General features: G+C 36.8%; 3 protein-coding genes across 12 annotated transcripts in view; 1 reads left to right on the top strand and 2 right to left on the bottom strand.

Moving 5' to 3' along the window:
* Positions 1-321, top strand: part of ogal (O-GlcNAcase like) — a 30,606-nt gene extending 30,285 nt beyond the window's left edge. The window contains exon 16 of the mRNA XM_039690004.2: positions 26-321. Within this exon, the coding sequence (XP_039545938.2) occupies positions 26-162 (137 nt within the window). The 3' untranslated portion in view covers positions 163-321. The remainder of the gene's footprint in view (positions 1-25) is intronic.
* On the bottom strand, positions 291-10,314 carry cant1b (calcium activated nucleotidase 1b). Of its 8 annotated transcripts, none has more exons than XM_039690005.2 (5): positions 10,122-10,314; positions 7,971-8,129; positions 4,572-5,189; positions 3,490-3,693; positions 291-1,541 (listed from the first exon to the last, which is right to left on the bottom strand). In XM_039690005.2, exons 2-5 carry the CDS (start codon positions 7,990-7,992, stop codon positions 1,171-1,173), a joined length of 1,215 nt encoding a protein of 404 aa, XP_039545939.1. In that variant the 5' UTR covers positions 7,993-8,129; positions 10,122-10,314; the 3' UTR covers positions 291-1,170. The 8 variants fall into 8 exon arrangements, with proteins under 8 accessions (XP_039545939.1, XP_039545941.1, XP_039545940.1 ...); XM_039690007.2 differs by having other exon boundaries at positions 4,572-5,186; XM_039690006.2 differs by having other exon boundaries at positions 7,971-8,080.
* Positions 10,315-11,069: 755 nt separating this feature from the next.
* On the bottom strand, positions 11,070-19,379 carry afmid (arylformamidase). Of its 3 annotated transcripts, XM_089125241.1 has the most exons (12): positions 19,202-19,379; positions 19,025-19,090; positions 17,330-17,434; positions 16,389-16,437; positions 15,297-15,382; positions 15,034-15,106; positions 14,865-14,962; positions 13,915-13,993; positions 13,057-13,192; positions 11,841-11,945; positions 11,667-11,731; positions 11,070-11,209 (listed from the first exon to the last, which is right to left on the bottom strand). In XM_089125241.1, exons 1-11 carry the CDS (start codon positions 19,362-19,364, stop codon positions 11,702-11,704), a joined length of 990 nt encoding a protein of 329 aa, XP_088981367.1. In that variant the 5' UTR covers positions 19,365-19,379; the 3' UTR covers positions 11,070-11,209; positions 11,667-11,701. The 3 variants fall into 3 exon arrangements, with proteins under 3 accessions (XP_088981367.1, XP_088981366.1, XP_039545946.2); XM_089125240.1 differs by lacking the exon at positions 11,070-11,209 and having other exon boundaries at positions 11,239-11,731; XM_039690012.2 differs by lacking the exons at positions 11,070-11,209; positions 19,202-19,379 and adding an exon at positions 17,626-17,716 and having other exon boundaries at positions 11,239-11,731.
* Positions 19,380-19,549: the final 170 nt, after the last annotated feature.

Raw genomic sequence — 19,549 nt, 5'->3', positions numbered from 1 at the left:
AACTTTTCAGATGTTGTTTTCTCAGGCTCTAAAGGGGTTTTCAGCGAGTTCAGATCCAACGACAGACGAATGTTTGACTTCTTGAAGACGCTGAACGTGTTCCAGGTGCTTAAAGTCGAAGGCCTTCCACCAAACCTGGTCATGATGGGAACTAAACTTTGATCAATCACACACTCAACTCAAGTTATGAGTGTTTGTTTGCTTGCTTGTTTTGGAAATCTGTATAAAAGTCATGAACATGAGTAATAAATTATGATCAGTATTGTACTGCAGGAAGACATCAAACTGTCTCAAATTAAAAATAAATCTTTATTTGCATATACGTATATATCTCACCATTATCTTTTCATTAATGGCATAAATCAAAGACGCATCATATAAACATGTCCAGTGTAGTTCTTAGACTAAAAATAAAAAGCACTAAAGCCAGGAACAAATAAAACACTAACACTTCCCAATGAGCTTTCGTTTGTGAACGTTAGTTAACTGCATTAGAACCAACAATGAACAGCATAGCTTTTGTTGACTTAAATACAACTTTTGAATTAAAATAACAATTATATTTTACTAACCTTAAAGATTAATAAATACATATTGCATATATAGCTAATGCATTGAGTGACGTTAATGCATGAGACCTCATTGTAAAATGTTACCAATAAAATAGCTTTTGAGGTGTGTAGTTTAAAAAAAGGCATTTTTAAGACAATTATAGGAATTATTCTCATCATATTTTCAATGCACACATTTCTTGAGATGTCCTCTATATTGCATGTTTCCCTTCAGTCCCCTGAGCTTCTGTAGTGAGAGCGCAGTGTGTGTTCGGTATAATCATGACGTTCACACCCCATCTTTACACCACGTCTGATTTTGGTCCCGCCCGTTTACATTCACTTCCGTCAGTGTAAACCGGCCCTAAAAGGTCGTATTCTCCGTGCCAGAGTAAACGATGAACTCCAGACCGTCATATTTGTGTATTTACATCAGGGTCCAAACACACAACTTTGCGATGCTGTTAGCAAATGTTCGTTCGGACTCGTTTAAGTATCCTGATAACGACGGAACTCGCGACCATATTTGGCTAACGATGCTTTCGGGAAACACACACCAGATCGGATCGGTGTCAGACTGAGTAAAGATGGGGTTGTGTGTGTGTAGTGTAAACGCAGCCTATATGAACTCCAGACCTTCATACTTGACGTCCCCGATCTTGGTGTCGGGCAGCAGGATTCGCCCGTCCAGCGTGAAGGCGGTGATGTAGCTAGCGATCCGCCCCGCGTCCTCCTGGGACTTGAGCGCTAGTATGATCTGATCGTCGGTGTCCGGGATGAACCTGAAGGAGGAGAAGCCGAGCGTGGGCTGGAGCGTGCCGACGCGAGCCGCTGAGATCTGGCTGAAGTCGCGCGAGCAGCTCAGGATCAGGTTCGTGCCGCGCCGCTCGTCTGCCGTCTCCTCGTAGCGTTCGGAGCTGGCGCGGCGCGGGAGGAAGAACCAGCGCTGGAGACGCTCGCTCCACACGCCAGACTCGTGGATCAGATAACCTGACAACACACATTACATTACAATACAACATAAGATTATACAGTGGTGTGAATAAGTGTTGGCACCCATGCTAAAGTTGCCGAAAAAGAGGAATAAAAAAATCATCTTTTGGATATTGATCTTAATGCCTTAATTAGAAAAATGAGGAAAACTCCAACCTTTAAGGACACCAATTTTCTTTGTGAATGAATAATGTATCATGAATAAATAAATGTTTTTCCTTAGCCACTTAACTGTCACTGTCCCACAGGTGGGACGTTTGCCACTATATTTTTAAAACAATAATATATTAGTAAATACCTTAAATAATATTGACAAACTATATATCATTTGAAAGCTTACAATCTCTAGTTTCCATATTTGGTGACTGATTTTCAAAATATATTATAGAGGAGCCATAATTTATCAATATGCAACAAGAATATTTTCATACTCATAAGGCGTGTTCAGACCTTTATTTTAAAATGGCAGTAAACAAGAAAAATCATGAAAAAATGGTAGATACCTCGGTTTGTTTTCATGCCAAAAGTTCAAAAGATAGAATCCATTCAATTATTTTTGAAAAAAAAAGGTCTGAAAAGTTTGAAATATCAAGAAAAAAATAATAAATTCACCATTTGTGACGTGGCAGCTAGCTATGACTTACATGCGTGTTCTTTGTATGTGTTTCTTAGAGGTTCAATTCATATCAAAATCTGCCAAACTTCCCATGCTACTTCTGAATAGGATCTCTACTTCAGAAATTGTATGAAAATTGTGAAAATAATGGTTCATATCACTCAAAACACGAATGGAAATGCAGGCGCCCTTATATGGGCAGTAATGGAGTCTGATTGTGCCCTAGTGAAAAAGTTTGGTACAGCGCTCAAACTAAATCTCACTGAAAGCTTTTTTTGAGATATCAGCCTAAAATTTGAAACACAACTTGTTCAGTGTGCTTGTTTTGGCTTTGATCTTTCTGCAGTTTTAGAGTAGCCCAGGTTTTGAAAATATATATTTTATGTAAAATATGAATAATTCATATTTTTTATTGTACATTTCCATAAACTCAAACTTCTATAACTTTTTTTCTGTTTCACTTTCTTAATTTATTTCACTTCTACAAAAATCTGCCAAATGTCTTCTTTAAAACAAGACCAATCATATGTCTATATTCCAAAGCATTCTTGAATTACAACCATTTAAGTTCGAAATGTGCATTTCCATGTCTATTCAAAAAAGGGGGGGTGACAGTTAAGAGGTTAAAATACAGGGTGCGTAAGTCAGAGCACCCCTATGTTAAATTCCCATAGAGTCAGGCAGATTTTTATTTTTAAAAGCCAGTTATTTCATGGATCCAGGATAATATGCATATTAATATAAATATTAAAATATCCCCACATCATCACACACCTTCCACCACACCTAGAGATTGGCATGGTTTTACTTCAGTTCGCCTAATAGCTGGTTTGATTTGCATTGAAAGATGATCTTATGGAAAGTACCCCATGCCGATCTCTAGGTGTGGTGGAAGGTGTGTGATGATGTGGGGATATTTTAATATTTATATTAATATGCATATTATCCTGGATCCATGAAATAACTGGCTTTTAAAAATAAAAATCTGCCTGACTCTATGGGAATTTAACATGGGGGGTCAATGACTTACGCACCCTGTATTTTAAGGAAAAACATTTATTTATTTATGATACATTATTCATTCACAAAGAAAATCCTTAAAGGTTGGAGTTTTCCTCATTTTTCTAATTAAGGCATTAAGATCAATATCCAAAAGATGATTTTTTATTCCTCTTTTTAGGCAACTTTAGCATGGGTGTCCAAAACTTATTCATTCCACTGTACATTCTCTCTCTCTTTCTTCTCTATACACATTTTAGGTTTAGGGGTCAGATTAGTGTGTGTGTGATGGGTAGGTTTAGGGGTCGGTGTGTGTGTGTGTCCACTCACCGGGTGGTTGGATCTCCGCTGCCTTCTTCAGGGCGTTATACCTCGGCACCCAGTTCTCGTGCTCCACGTCACCATTGAAGCCGACCACCTTCACCCACTCGGGGTCGTTATTGACGAACTCTCCGCTGACGGTCGTCCACTCCTTCCCGAGACCCCCGACATACAGCCGCTCGTCCTTCACTGCCATCCACTCCGCTTTAAAGCCTGCAGGCGGGGGTCAAAGGTCATACTTTTGAGCAAGACAATGAGAATGTGCATCTGACTGATCCATTCCTTACAGTGTCTGATAAGATCATCAGAAATACACTACCAGTCAAAGGTTTGGGATTGGCAAGGTTTTTAAAAGTCTCTTCTGCTCACTAAAGCTGCATTTATTTGATAAAAAAACACAGTAATATTGTGAAAAAATTATTCTAATGTAAATGAATATACAGTAGTAAAGTGTCATTTATTCCTGAATTTATCATCACAGTCTTCAGTGTCACATGATCCTTCACAAATCACTCTAATATGAGGATCTGATGATCAACACACAGTTATGATTATTACCAGTGTTGAAAACAGTCGTGTACAATTTTTTTTTAGGATTCTTTGATGATTATAAAGTTGAAAAGAACAGCATTTATTTGTAATATAATCTTTTGTATTATAAATGTCTTTAGTTTACTGTCACTTTTGATCAATTTAATTTGTCCTCGATGAATAAAAGTATTGATTTATTTTATTTAATTCGCCCAAAAAATAAAAATAAAATCGTACTGACCCCAAACTTTTGAACGGTAGTGTTTAATGTTTAAAAAGCTTCTATTCCAGAAAAATGCTGTTCTTTTAACTTTTTAAATAACCGTTTCCAACACTGGTAATAATCATAACTGTGTGTTGATCATCAGATCCTCATATTAGAGTGATTTGTGAAGGGTCATGTGACACTGAAGACTGGAGTAATGATGATAAATTCAGGAATAAATGACACTTTACTGTATATTCACATAGAGAACAGATGATTTACACTGAAATAATATATACTGTTTAATCACATGAGCACAGATCCGATCCAAATCGTGTAACAGAAACACCGTTACCTTTCGAAACACTCCCGTCTCCATCGGTCAGGATGACCCAGGGCACGGCTCGGTTTCCCTCGATCCGGTACACGACACCGGTCCGGTCATCCACGCTGTACAGGTGCCCGTTAAACGCCACCAGCTCGGACAGCTCCATCCCCCGGCCCTTCTCCGACAGATGAGAGTCCAGAACCAGCGAGTCCGAGTCCCAGTCCACCGACACACTGTCCCCGCTCTCGGACACCAGGACATATCCTCGCTTCAGGAGACTGAACCACGTGTTGGCCTTCTGGCTGCGCGAGTCCGTGTCCAGGTCCGCGATCACTCCGATCCGGTACCGGATCCCCCTAGCCGTGTGTTCTGGAGGACTGAGCGGATACGTGTCGTTGTAACGCGATTGGGTCTCCATCACACCGGACACGTCCCGGCTGGAACGCCACGAGCGCCGGCTCTCGGACCGGGTCTCGGAGGAGCCGGATGACGAGTTCTGGTGCCGGTACAGGAGTACGCCGGCCGCTAGCAGAGTCGCTACGGTGATGGCTCGCCATCGGAACCGGAACCGGGGGTCGGAGACGGAGCTGGAGGAGAACATGGAGTCGCCGGGAACGGGATCCCGCATCGGGTCACGGCTCCCTGCTGACACACAGAAGACGAACAACAGTCATTTCACATCCAAAACTTTGAGTTTGTAAATCCTAGATTTCATGCAAGACTAAACCACCGTCCATTTCGCTTTTATAACACAGAAAACATCCAAAAGTGTTTATTTTATTGCACTCGATCTCTCTGCGTCTGTCCATCTTTAAAGTCAGTGAGTTTCAGTTTTATTCGTATCTATAATCTGAAGGGCTACAGTATCAGATTCATTCGCCTGATTTATATGGTGAAAATTAATTTATTTCTGTCTTTAATGGAAACAGAAATCTCCAACAATGTGTCAACTAAATCAAACCAGAATCAGGCATCATCCAATGTCCATATTTACATACATATTTAATAAGATCACGCCTATTTTGCATATTCAAACATAAAATTCACAACAGTCGCCTACTAACCAACAGCAAGTCTGAGTTTATATTCGTCTGAGATTTCCCAAATCAGATCCTTAAGGAACGGGAATGCGGATCATATACCAAACCGGATATGTGTGACTGCCTCAATGAATGAAATACAGAGGAAATAATAAAGAAGAATTTCAAATTAATTCTCAAACAATCATAGAAAACATGCAGGTCCATAAAATGATGGAAATCAGGTGCGCGCACACACACAATGTAGCCGGCAACATCATGCCTGAGCTCATTAAATAATAAGATAAGACCTTTTGCATGTTTTCCCAGAACACTAAGCGCTGAAACGACAGCAAACATCACTGTAATGAAGACATGAGGGAGTTCAGCAGTAAACACGACCAGTCCGAGTCATTACTACACACACTCTGTTGAGTTATTAACACGCCAAGCGACATCACATGACCCTCTGCGTCAGAACCATGCTTCACCTGTAACACAGAAACGCGAACCTCTCACACAACCCCAGGTATACCACCAGTGCAAACAACTCAGCAAATCAAATTCATATTTACTTCTCTCAAACATTTATGCAAATCATTATCTGTAAAAAAAAAAAAAAAAAAATGCAAAACGACTACTTTCACTAGCAGATGAACCCGGTGTTCTGTCGATTTTTGCTGCCTTGTCGAAAAATGCTACCAAGTCGTATGAAATACAATTATAATACAATTCTAAGTTATGAGTAGCTACTGTATACTGTAGACGACTATTTTTACTTTTAAAACGGTGTGAAAAGTAAAAATCATCATAAAATATATATTCATCTTTGACTTGTCAAAGTACACCTTTCCTCATAGTAACTGAAAATTTCAGTTATTCTTTTTCAGCTGGCTGACCGTACAAATATTCATATGGTAGTAAGCATTTTTTAAAGGGAAATTATATATTATAACAGGAAAATGTACCTTTTGTAAAAAAAAGAAAAAAAAATCTGAGTCTGCACATGCGCATAACCGGTAAGTAGCAAATCTCGATGGGTAGCATGAATTGTCAGAACACCTGCTGTATGTAAAATAAAATGACTCAATGATCATTCCCCCCCAAAAATATATTTCTTAGTAAATAAATCACTTTTTTTATCCAACTGTGTGTAAAAAAATATAAAACTACTCAATCACTCCTGAAAAAAAAAGTTTCTTAGTAAATAAATCACATTAGAAGCAGTTTTAATGTCCAGATATTCAACTAAACTCACTTTTCATCTCCAAAAACACACCAATATAGTAATTGTAAATAGTAATAAATAAATAAAGCACTACTGAAGAGGATCGGATGATTCTCTACCTCTCTTTCTGCCTCTCATGTCTGTGTGTGTGTCCGTCTCTCTCTGTCTCTCGTGTCGTTATTATCAGCGTCTCCCAGCGCTCATCTGAGATCATTGAGCCGAGCAACAGTGACGAGGCGAACACTGAACCCTTACCTACTGAACACACATTAACCTTCACACACCGCACCGCTGCCAGAGGTTACAGGTATAAACCCTAGAAAACACTCTAAACCTGTAACAAAACACTCTAAAGCCTTCAGAAATGTGAAACTTATTGAGTTCATGTGTGCCCCGCGGATTAAAGACTCGGTCTAAAAATGATTTGTACAGACAGGCTGTTTTTGCGATCTCACAAATGGTGTGTAGTAGATCATCTGAAGTCAAGAGAGATAATGCGGATTTGTTTAGTAAATTATTGAACATCAGATTAAACGAAGTGCTCTCTGTGTCGGATCGCTCACAGAACCAATCAAACCAGAGTTTATTTAACCATAAAACTATAGTAATAACATCTTAGTTAAAAAAATTCAGGTAACACTTTGTTTTATTATATACACTATAATACATATAGTATATATATATAAAGAGTTCAGATGCAAAAGCCTCTAAGTGCCATTTGAAATTTTCTTCTAGAATGATCATTTTTATCAAGCTTGTATATTTAAGTTCAGTAATTTCACTAAAATTGCAAGTTTTCAAGTGAAATTACTGAACTTGAATATATAAGCTTGATAAAAATGATCATTCTAGAAGAAAATTTCAAATGGCACTTAGAGGCTTTTACATCTGAACTCTTCATATATATATACACATATATATCTGTGTGTGTGAGTGTGTGTGCAATCTGATCGTTACTTGTGGTGTGTTACTTTACTCGTTACATCAAAAGTAATCTGATTACATTATGCACGTTACCCACAACACGGCTCTTTTCAGAAGAGATTGATTGAACACCTGATCGCTAGTTTGTCCACAGTTTGAAAACATCAGTAGATCAGTTTTCCCAGAGAGCTTCGGTAGAAATGTGTCGTTTTTGAACAATCAGAATTATCAACCAATGTGGATAAATCGACGTACTCTGGTAGACTGGACGGAGCATGAGCGTTTTCTACATAGCTGGAGTTGGGTTTCCGGAGTTGCACCTTCACCGACTGTAAAGATCTTTGATGGATTCATGTCCTCATGTTCTGATATCAAAGACATGCAAAGATCAACTTGAATGAAGTTCTTCTCTGTCTGCAGGTCAAACAGGAACAAACTCAATTGTATTTACAATTACTGAAGCTGTATTATATATTTCAGTTTTAACATGATTTTATATAATTTATTATTTGTTTAGTACACAGTACACACATTATTACTGTGTTATATTACTATATTATGTTTAATACAGTATCTATTCAGTTAAAAACACAAACAGTCCACTCAAGCTGACATCTGAAAATCTCTTTGTAAAATGGGTAATAAAAAATAAGTTCAAACACATAAAAACACAGATTGTCAATTCATGCATGAAAGGGTTAATAATACTAGTTTATTTCCTACTTAAGCACTTTTAAGCATTATTGTAGTAATGTTAGATCGTGTTCTTAGTGAAAGTTATTATAACGCGTTACCAACAGAATCAAGCTTTTATATATTATGAAGTATATTCTCGAAGTACGTAAAGTCTGAAACTCCTGATGTAATGTTACAATATTTGTTAATACTAATGAAAGTCGTAATAATTTGCCTATCTTTGATGGCGTGATCATGTAACGTTACTTAATAATAAATACATTTCTCCTGCAGAAGGAGAGAGTTAAACTCCACGAGAATATAGTATTGTTTTTGACACAATACCAGTAGGTTTTTTGAGTCTTTTGAGAGGCAGTAATGAACCTCATAAGCAATCAATGGTTAAAAAACAGGTTTTGTTAAACGGTGTAGATATAAAAGATATTAAATGTAATTATAAATTCTTTAGATGCTTGATTCACTGCCCTGCTACACCTCGAAATAAATTCTTTTGGAATGAACATTTTGAAAATATTAATTGGAGATTGATTTGGACCTATTCTAATAAATACTGTATTAATAACAAAGTATATGAAATATATTTTAAAATTATACATAAAATTTACCCAACAAATGAGTTCCTAAAAAGATATAAAAATGACCTTTCTGAACTCTGTACATTTTGTAAAAAGGATACTGAAACTGTTTTACATCTTTTCTTTGAATGTATGTTTGTGAGGTTTTTCTGGATTGATGTGGAATATTTATTTAATATGTTAAGTGGAGTAAAAATTTGCATTGGTAAAAGAGATGTTTTTTGTTATTATGGTAAAAAAGATATAAACAAGAATCTAATTTTTATGTTAAATTTGATCTTATTTCTTGGTAAATTTTACATACATAAATGTAAATGGTCTGGAAGGACACCTAACATTTACCACTTTAAAGCTGACTTGAAAATTTACTTTGAAAGACTGAAAGGTCTCTCAAATCGCAAAGCAACCAGAACGATGGACATCTTCAAAGAATTGAACTCCTCTTATTTAATGTAATTATAAATGTATACTGTATACCTACCTCCTTTATGTTGTGTTATGTTTCTTTTTTTATATGTAATTCTAATGTTCTTTAATTTCATTGATGAGAATGTTAACTTTAATGTTTCTTATTGCATGATGCGTTGGAATAAGTTGGAAAATATATGTGAATTGTTGTTTCTAATGTATTAATATATAATTTTGAAAAAAAAAAAAGAGAGAGTTAAACTTTAAAAGCCCGGAAGTGTCGTGATCTGCGCATGCGCGGAACTCCTGCAGCTTATTTACATAATTCCCTCACAAACATAAACACAAACACACGGTACATTAAATCTCATCACATATGTCCAGTCTTGTAGATTTGAGCTTTCTTAATGTTTGTCCGAGCGGAAAATTACTAATTGTGAATTAAAACTGTGTTCATTTTTTTTCAAAACTCAACAAGATGACTTTACACTGTTATAAACGAAACTTCGAGCGTTTAAATGTTTTCTCTTTTGTTTTATAGTGACTCTAGCGATGATATCTAATGACTTTTCTTGGAAAATGTGATTTTAACAACAAGTATATTAGACTAAAGAAACTCCAGGCAGTTTTTATTTTTTGCTGAGTAACTGAATTTAACCCTTTCGTGAGGCAAAGACAAAACATTGCATTTCCTGAATATTTACTTCCGATTAAATCATTTACTTACTGTATTCCTCTGATGTTTTTCCTCAGTTTGGTCTTGTGTTATAATGAGTTATCCCCGCTCCATCTTGTGTTTCCGTCACTGTTTTATCGGCCGTTCAGACCGAAACGAACCGCCGGTTGCCAACACACCGGTACTGCGAAACCACGCCCATCTCTTGAATATTAATGACGTAACGCCACGCTCACCCAGTACGCTTAGCTGATTGGTTTAAAGCAGACGTCGGCAACTGAGCGCAACATCTGGTGGCCAATCAAAGAATCACTGAATACATACATATTAATTAGGTTACGTAACCTTTTTTTCTTTTTTTCTATAATCCAACGAACTTTATTATCGTATGCATAATTTATACATTTATACACCCCGCCAAAGAATGTAAAAAAATAAATAAATAATGCCAGAGTGTACAAATCGATCAATAAAAATAAAAAAAACCGGTAATTAAAGATACGACAAGTCTTTTTTGCTTTTTTTTTGAGTCTCCTGAAGAAAACGATTTTGACCATTTCTTCTTGTGTATATGGAATTTTCCCAAAATAATAAAAAGATATATTATTATTATTAGCATTACATTCATTGGAATAATACATACACATCACACAATTATTTAATTTAATCATAACATTTGTTTTCATTCTAATTCAATTTTCCTCACTTTGTGTACATACATTACAAAACAGATGGTTAATAGATTTTATTTTCTTCTTAATGAGTTATCAATAATCTAACCTCTCTAACACACTTTTAGCTGGATATATACCATGTCCAATTTTAAATTTTAAATATAACCTCCTTTACTTTATTATTTAAACAGTATATGATACGCAACATGAAAGTCCGGAAGATTGGCAACCAATCTCAATCTGATTAATATTCATGAGCAAAACCTTCATACAAAATGATGAGTTTTCTTTTGGTGAAGTTTACATTTTTATCTAACATAATAAAACTGACCTTAAATAACGCGAAGAATTGTATAAGTGTACAATGAGTTTGCCTCGTCTTTGAGTTCCTCTTGAGACGCGCTCCTCTAATACAGAGACTCTGTTGTTTTTATGGACAATATCTCCATTATTCACTGTACCGGCCTGTGACATCAACAAACACAACAACAGTGTTCACATCAGCATTTTATTGAACTGAAATGCCTCAAATCACACACACCAACACCATATTCACATACAGTTACCTTGATAACACATGTTTAAACCAGCCAGCTGAGACAGGGCAAGGCTGGTTCAAACCGGTTTTTCCAGCACCAATACAATTAAAATTTCAAACAATACAACGTTTAACTCCAAATAAACACATTTTCCATTTACAGAGCAATCACTTAATGCCAAATAACTGCAATATTCATTTGTGACTTTTTATGATCAACAACTAATATCATCTGCATGTCAAATTAAATCATTAAATAGTTCAACAAACATTTAAAAACATAATCATATTAAAGACGTCCAGTCATGTGACCGCAGCAGAAAATGTTACACACAAACAGATAATGATCGGACAAAGAGTGAGGTCGTGTTGAGGTCAACTCACATTAAAGCAATGCATTCTGGGTAATTGGACAATCGTCAACTTTTCCCCATCATCTTTAGCAGGAGCTTCAGGAGATAAGAGGAAATGAAAGTAGAATATTAAGTATAAAAATAGCATTTTACAGTGCAACTGCAACTTTTATCCAGCTAAAAACAGCAACATGTGATGTTGAACCTGTGTGAGGCGGTAGTGCTCGTCCACCAGCCGCTCGATGATGCTGAAGTGATCCGTGTCGGGAACGTCTTCGAAAGAGACCGTCAGACCGGCACATTCCAACCCCTAGGAGATCACACACACTTCATGCAAACTTTAACACACATTCCTGCAAATTCACATTTCCACAACACACACCGCTTTACAGAGAACACACGAGTCCACATTACAGCCTAGAGACGGTCTGAGTTATGCATTTCAGAAATGTACATACACAAAATCACAGTTATTGAAAAATTGAATAATTTAAAGGATTAGTTCACTTTTGAAAAAACTTTTGCTGATAATTTACTCACCCCATGTCATCCAAGATGTCCATGTCTTTCTTTCCTCAGTCGAAAAGAAATCGAGGTTTTTGATGAAAACATTTCAGGATTTTTCTCCATATAATGGACTTCAATGGGAACCAAACGGTTCAAGGTCCAAAAGACAGTTAATAACAGTTTCAGATGCAGCTTCAAATGTCTTTAAACGACACCAGACGATTAATAAGGGTCTTATCATGCGAAACGATCGCTTATTTCAAAACTTATTCCTTTCTAAGGACAAATGCTAGCCTTGCTCTATTCTGTGAGGCGCGTTTGTAACGTCACGTATTACGTAATTACGTTCAAAAGGTCACGGGCGACGTAGCCGGAAGTACAGAATCAAAATCGTCCGACATCGTTGTTTTACCTTTTAATTCCTTTTTTTGTAAACGGCGTTTGAGTTAGTTTGCACGTTCAACCTATGCGTTCAACTTGTAAACACTGACTCTGTACTTTCGGCTACGTCGCCGTGACCTTTTGAACGTAATTACGTATTACGTGACGTTACAAACGCGCCTCACAGAATAGAGCAAGGCTAGCATTTGTCCTTAGAAAGGAATAAGTTTTGAAATAAGCGATCGTTTCGCATGATAAGACCCTTATTAATCGTCTGGTGTCGTTTAAAGACATTTGAAGCTGCATCTGAAACTCTCGTTTGGACCCCATTGAAGTCCATTATATGGAGAAAAATCCTGGAATGTTTTCATCAAAAACCTTCATTTCTTTTCGACTGAAGAAAGAAAGACATGAACATCTTGGATGACACGGGGGCGAGTAAATTATCAGCAAAAGTTTTTTCAAAAGTGAACTACTCCTTTAAGGCATGAATATGCGCATGAATAATAATGTGTGCAAGTAAATGTCGTTACTTTGAAATATTCCTCCGATTGCTTCCGAAACTCGGGCGAGTCGTGCTGCGCCACAGCGACGATGATGTCACAGGAAGCAGACGAGACTTTGAGCTGCGACAGGAAGTGACTCGGGCTGTTCCTCAACGCCACTTCCCTGAAACAGAGTCATTACCGCGGGGTTCAGCGGGGTTCCCGACCGCGGCACCAGGGCTTCCAATAACAACTCAAAACTTCGAATAACAGCTTCGAAGACATGACGTAGGTTTGTGTTTGTCAGCTGATCCCGTTGGTAATGTGAAAAATGGCGGGAAAAGACTCTTGATGATGAAAACTTGACCAAATCTGCACATCGGTCAGAGATGAGTGTGTGTTCATCAACATGTGAGTGTGTGTGTGTGCGTATGTCTGAGAGAGGAGAGAGAGAGTGTGTGTGTGTTGAAAACATTGTCAACAGAAAGCGCTCAGCATGTTTGTGTGTGTGTGCGTGCGTGTGTGTGTGTGTGTGTGAGAGAGAGAGAGAGTGTGTTATTAAAAACATTGTAAACAAACACAGTTTTATGCACTATTGTAACCTCATTTTCTTTGCATAAAGAACAATTGTTTGAAAAATACTTTAAAAAGTGAATGTCAATAAAAGAAGTGATGTTTGCTCTGGTTTATTTCTGCTTGCTGCGCTCGCTCGCGCCCTCTTGTGGACAGGAGACGACACAGCACTTTCCCTCTAACGTTAATAAGTTTTGCCTTTAGAACTCGAATATAATTCAGCTTTTGCTCATTATTTAATAACGAAACTGAATTTAGTTTTTCAGCCATTCTGACAGCAGCGTCGTGTGTGTGTGTGTGTGTTCGAAGGCCTCGCATGGCGGAGACACTCACTCATTCATCTTCAGCGGCTCGTTCACGTACGTGGACAGAATCGGCAGCAGGTCGTAAACACCACTGACCAGGACAGCACCTGAGCACACACACACACACACACACACACACACACACCGCCAGATCACACTCAATCCCTCAATACGACTGCATTCGAGGAGTAAATATCAAACTAGTGTGGAAAGAAAGATGCACAAACACACTTTAAAACTTTCAACTCTTTAAAACTACTGTATTATATTTAATACACACAGGCAGATAATGATATTCATATCTAAATATGTGCTATAAATATCTATAAATATAAGTGAGCAGTTTTTTCCTCCACATTCACACTATATCAGGTTTTATGAGGCATAAAATTAAGATGGATCAAATATGAAACTCACATGCAAACTTATTTATTTCTAAACGGGTGAAACTCGAAAATTAAGAAAAAAATGTAAAATAAATTTGGTGATTATGGCTTCTTTAAATTAAAAATCTCAGAAAATTAGAATATTACATGAAATCAAAAACACAGAAATGTTGGAAAAGTACGATCATGCATATGTGTATACTTATATATACTAAATATATTTACATTTATTCATTTAGCTGACGCTTTTCTTACAAACGTCAAAGTCAGAGGTCGCACGCCTCTGGAGAAACGAGGGGTTCAGTGTGTTGCTCAGGGACACATTGGTGTCTCACAGTGGATTTGAGCCCGGGTCTCTCACACCAAAGGCATGTGTCTGATCCCCTGCGCCACCACCACCCCGTATATATAAATATATTAGTTTCCCCTTTTAATTTGATTTACTGAAATACACGAACTGTTGCGTGATATTTCCCGAGTTTCGCCTGTGTATATTTTGTGTAAAGGGTCAATAAACGGTTCCTCCACCCGTCAGGCCTCGCGGGATCATGCGCGTCTGAATAAAGCAGAAAGTGCTGTTTGATATCCACACCTTTGATTTGCGGAGAGATGCCGTACTCGGACCAATCGGTGGACAGGACCATGGCGGCCAGGTGTGCTCCCGCAGAGTGTCCGCACAGGTAAAGCCCGCTGGAGGAGCAGAGAACAGCATGAGCACAGGCGTCCCATCAGCCACCTCTCTACCTGACGAATCAACACACCTGATGTGCGAATACTGCTGGATCACGGACGCCACGCTCCTGCGCACCTGAGACACCATCAGATCCATGTTCCCTACACACACACACACACAAGTTTCTATGAGTGTGTTAGCGCGTGTGTTACCGGGTCTCTGTGGAACGTCAACATCGTATGATTTGGGACGTAGTAAATATTAACAAACAGCATTTAGGACGGATAGTAAGCAAATTAGGATGCAGTGATATAAAACACATTAATTTCCCATGATCCTCTGCAGTCGTACCTGTAGGAGCGGTGCTGTAACCCACGGCGACCACGACCACGCCCTTCTGGACCAGCGGGGGGGCCAGGAACCCGGACTCGTCCTTACTGGGACCCGGCACACACACACACAGTTAACGTCACTGATATACCAGTATGGGCTTACTCATATTTACATTTATATTTTCATTTTAAGTTTTATTCATTTAAAAAAAGTTTTTTGATTTATTTAAAGCTTTAAGTTTTAGTAAGTTTTTAAATTTTATTTTATTTTTAAATTTATATACGTATGTATATATATATATATGCTTTCGTTATTTTAGTACTTCAAGTTACATGTTTTATTTCAATCATCGTTTATTTTTAAAGTAACAAAAAAATTATGCAGTTTAAATTAAAACGACTACTTGAGTTGCGCTTCACATTCCAAATGTCACAATTAGTGTCGGCGCTTTCGAAACGCGAAACAATAAAACGTTATTTTATTTATATATATTAAATATTTATAATTTATTTAATTTTGATTTTTGATTTCGTTATTTTAGTACTACAAATTACATGTTTAATATCAGTCAAAATTTAATTAAAAAAAAAAACAATTTTTTTGTACGGCTTGTTTTATTTGGAATTTGAATTAAAATGGCTACTTTTACACAATTAGTTCGAAACGCCTCAAGAAGCTTTGAAACTTGTGGATCGTTTGTTTCGAACCAGTGATTCGGAGCGCGTATAAAACTGCCAGAGTCACATGACTTAAGCAATGCAATGGTTCGCCAGTAGGGGGCGATGGTCTCTGCGGTCCCATGACCAGCATTTATTTTCTGTAGACATTTGTGTAATAAAAGGAGGAGTTTTAGTTAATACTCTTATTGGCCTGATTAAGTTTTAATGCATGTATGGTTGTTTCATTCATAACAGGACGATTATTCCTACAGAAAGTGTTGACGTAATGAGAGCTTGCCGTTTGTTGCATATTTTAAAATTGTAATGATTTAACAATGGGTTCTCACTAGTATATATATATATATATATATATATATATATATATTTGATGTGGAGATCACATGTAAATGTCCCGGTCACGGAGATAAGCAGATAAAGCGAGGGATCAGACCTGAGAAACTGCCAGTAACCTCCATGAAAGTAAATCACCAGCGCCAGATCTGAAACACAATCGACAGAGAGTCAGTAATAATGACCTGATGATGAGAGAAACACACACACACACACACACACTCAACAGCAGACAGACATTAAAGGCCTAAACGAGTCAATCTCACAACAAAAACATCTGATCACATTTTACCCCAAAAAATATTGTATTACATATTTTACGATAACTTAAATTTAAATGCACTTATTTGCCATGCTACTAAAAATAACTGGATTTGCTTTTAAATATGCCATTTTTTCCCCAAATATAACATTTGTTTCTGAAAGTAAACATGAGATTCACTTTTTACATACGAGTATGATTTATTAGCACACTTCTGAAACTAACATATAATACAGTTCTCATTAATAACAGCTTAGATAGAATAACAAACCAAACATTTTCTATAGACAAACCAAACTACCGAACGACAGTAGAATTTGTGATGACTATCAAAAGGGTTATTATCGTTAGCTAAAACTATTTAAAACTTTTATAGCTGAAATAAAAACAAAAATCAAAAGATAATAAGAAATGTTGCCATGGCAATAAAATGAAATAAATTTATGCTGAAGCACTAAAATTATTAACTGGAAATAAATAAAAAAGTGTGATCGTCAACCAGTGGATCTCTGAGTGAGTGGAGGCGGGGCTCATTTGCATATTCATAGTAAATGAGGCGAGGGTGTTGAGTTACATTCAACATATTTTAAGACATTTTTTCAAGAAAAAAAATGTCATTTTGGTGATCAAAGATGAGTTTAAAGCGATAAATAATAGACTACAGGGGGACTTTAAGCTCAAATAAACACGACAAAATAAAAATAAGCTCATTTAAAATATGAATAAAACAAAAATAACATTTTTTATGTAATTCAAGACTGATTATAACTGTATCTCACCTGGACTGGAGCTGCAGGGAAGGTAAACATCCAGTTTCTCTCTGTCTCCTTCACCGTATGGCACGTCAATCAAAGTCTGAGTGACAGCTCGTGCTTTCTCTGTGCCTGAACACACACACACACACACACACACACACCTCTAAATTCAGTATTATTGGACCAAAACGCATGTAAACAGTCCCTGATGTAGATCACGTGCTCAAAGGAGCATCTGTGACGTGTATTCAGATGAAGATGAGGTATTTCCCTGTGTTTCATCAATGAACTGAAGTAAAAGGATACAAACACTCGCTCACCTGATTTTAAAGCGGCCACGTGGGCTTTGATGATGTCATCCGCGGACATCCTGGGTGACCAGCGACTCGGCGAGTACTGAAGCTCGAGCTCCTGAGAAAAACACGTAACTGAGCGAGTACTGAACTGTACCTCACCAAACTGTCTATTATGGTATTGAAGCGCGACCTCCTGTCGAACACACGTGACTGAGTGAGTGAGTCCTGAAGCGCGAGCTCACAGACGAGCAGATTAATTTCTATTGCTTTAAATGTTTTATGAATCCATTATTTTAGTAGAATATCTCTTACTGTATCGCCTTATTGCCTTGCTCTATTTTTATGGCTCTACCTCGAGTTTCTTATCCTATTTTATGTGTGTGTGTGTGTGTGTGTGTGTGTGTGTGTGTGTGTGTGTGTGTGTGTGTGTGTGTTACATGACATGTATCCCCTGTGATCCCCAAAAAAACTAAAAAAACAAGCATACAGTGCACAAATAGCCTATGTGTATTTCCGTATGGAATTCCAGCATGATCTATTTTATATTTATATTTAACTCATAATGCAAAGCACTCTATCATTTCCAGTGTACTCGAATGTGATTTCCACATCTTTCTTGACTATTCTCTTTATTGGGCTACTAAAAGTTATGTTTTTTGTAAAATTATAAATGCAAAATAGTCATATTCATTTCTCTGAATTAAACAGTCCTAGTGTAGTGAGGTAATGTTTGAAACTTTTACTGTTGCATACAGTTTCATATACTAATTTTATAAATTTGTATAAATTGTACATGATACCATATGGAAGCCCATTTCTACCACATTAAAAAACTGTTTTATGACATAAAAATAATATAATATTCAAATAATAATATAATAAATCATAAATATGACAAAATTTCTAAATTGTGACAAAAGTTGAAATGAAAAAAAGTCAAAATTATGTCTAAATTGCCATTCTATATGATTTTTTAATGTGACAATTATGACTTTTCAATGTCATAATTTCGATTTTTTTATGTAATAATAATGTAAATGAGCAGTTTTTAGATCAGAGATAGGAAGTTTCACAAGTACTTGTGATTAAATGTAATTCTTTATAATTACTAGTGCTTCTAAATCGCATCTAACATTTCATACAACTTTGTATACTTGCATATGTATGTGTGTGTTTTATATATATATATATATATATATATATATATATATACATACATACACACATTTACAAACATATTAAATGCGATTAATAGCAATTAATCGATTTGACAACATAAATAGTTATTAATAAATAATTAAACACTTAAGTGGAACATTTCAATTGGCAGATTAATTTTCGGTAGTTTATGGACTCATTTCTCAATCAACCATCACTGCTTCTCACTGTATTTGATCAACAATCTTTGATTTGACCTACTTACATCTTTGCTCATTTTCCTCCAGTCGCTCATGATGATCTTCTGCTGGACTAGATAGAAACTTTGAAACTGCAGCACACATATCATCACGTGTTATTGACACACAGTCAATCATTAAATACTTTAAAACCATAGTTTAAAATGTGGAAGTCATGTGTCACGCTCTGATGCTTCACTCACTCAACCGTAATTTGGCAAATAATTGAACTGGATTGGTGGGTATTAAACGCAAATAAAATTTAGACAACAAAAAGGCAGTTTGTACCCACTTAATGATCTCTTTGTTAATTTTCTTAATTTCTAAAGCACTTTTGTTTACATTCCCGCCTGAACGCTTCCTCATGCCGAGGAACTTCCCCCACTCACTGTGACATCAGCAGAGACATCAGTCATTTAGAAAAACAATGCATAGGCGGCAACCAATCAAATCACAGGAGCTCATCAGCGCTCATTTTGATTTGTAGATCTGTTCACTGATGCGCGCGCCCTCGATCATGATTGGTCCTTAAGAACGTGACGCTACAGGAA

The sequence above is a fragment of the Pimephales promelas genome, chromosome 21, assembly GCF_988280905.1.
Source record: "Pimephales promelas chromosome 21, fPimPro1.hap1.1, whole genome shotgun sequence".
Taxonomy (NCBI): Eukaryota; Metazoa; Chordata; class Actinopteri; order Cypriniformes; family Leuciscidae; genus Pimephales; species Pimephales promelas.
The sequence above is the reverse complement of the archived record's forward strand: the minus strand, read 5'-3'. Positions and strand labels throughout refer to the sequence as shown.

Excerpts from the sequence above, each read along its gene's own strand:
- afmid (XM_089125241.1), bottom strand. The coding sequence starts at position 19,364 with ATGAGGAAGCGTTCAGGCGGGAATGTAAACAAAAGTGCTTTAGAAATT. Across the intron at positions 14,963-15,033 it reads CAGCAGTATTCGCACATCAG|CGGGCTTTACCTGTGCGGAC; the intron begins GTGTGTTGATTC and ends CTGCTCCTCCAG. Across the intron at positions 11,946-13,056 it reads AATCGGAGGAATATTTCAAA|GGGTTGGAATGTGCCGGTCT; the intron begins GTAACGACATTT and ends GTGATCTCCTAG.
- cant1b (XM_089125239.1), bottom strand. The coding sequence starts at position 8,096 with ATGTCTTTGATATCAGAACATGAGGACATGAATCCATCAAAGATCTTT. Across the intron at positions 3,694-4,571 it reads AGACGGGAGTGTTTCGAAAG|GCTTTAAAGCGGAGTGGATG; the intron begins GTAACGGTGTTT and ends CCCCGCCTGCAG. Across the intron at positions 1,542-3,489 it reads AGCGGAGATCCAACCACCCG|GTTATCTGATCCACGAGTCT; the intron begins GTGAGTGGACAC and ends GTGTGTTGTCAG.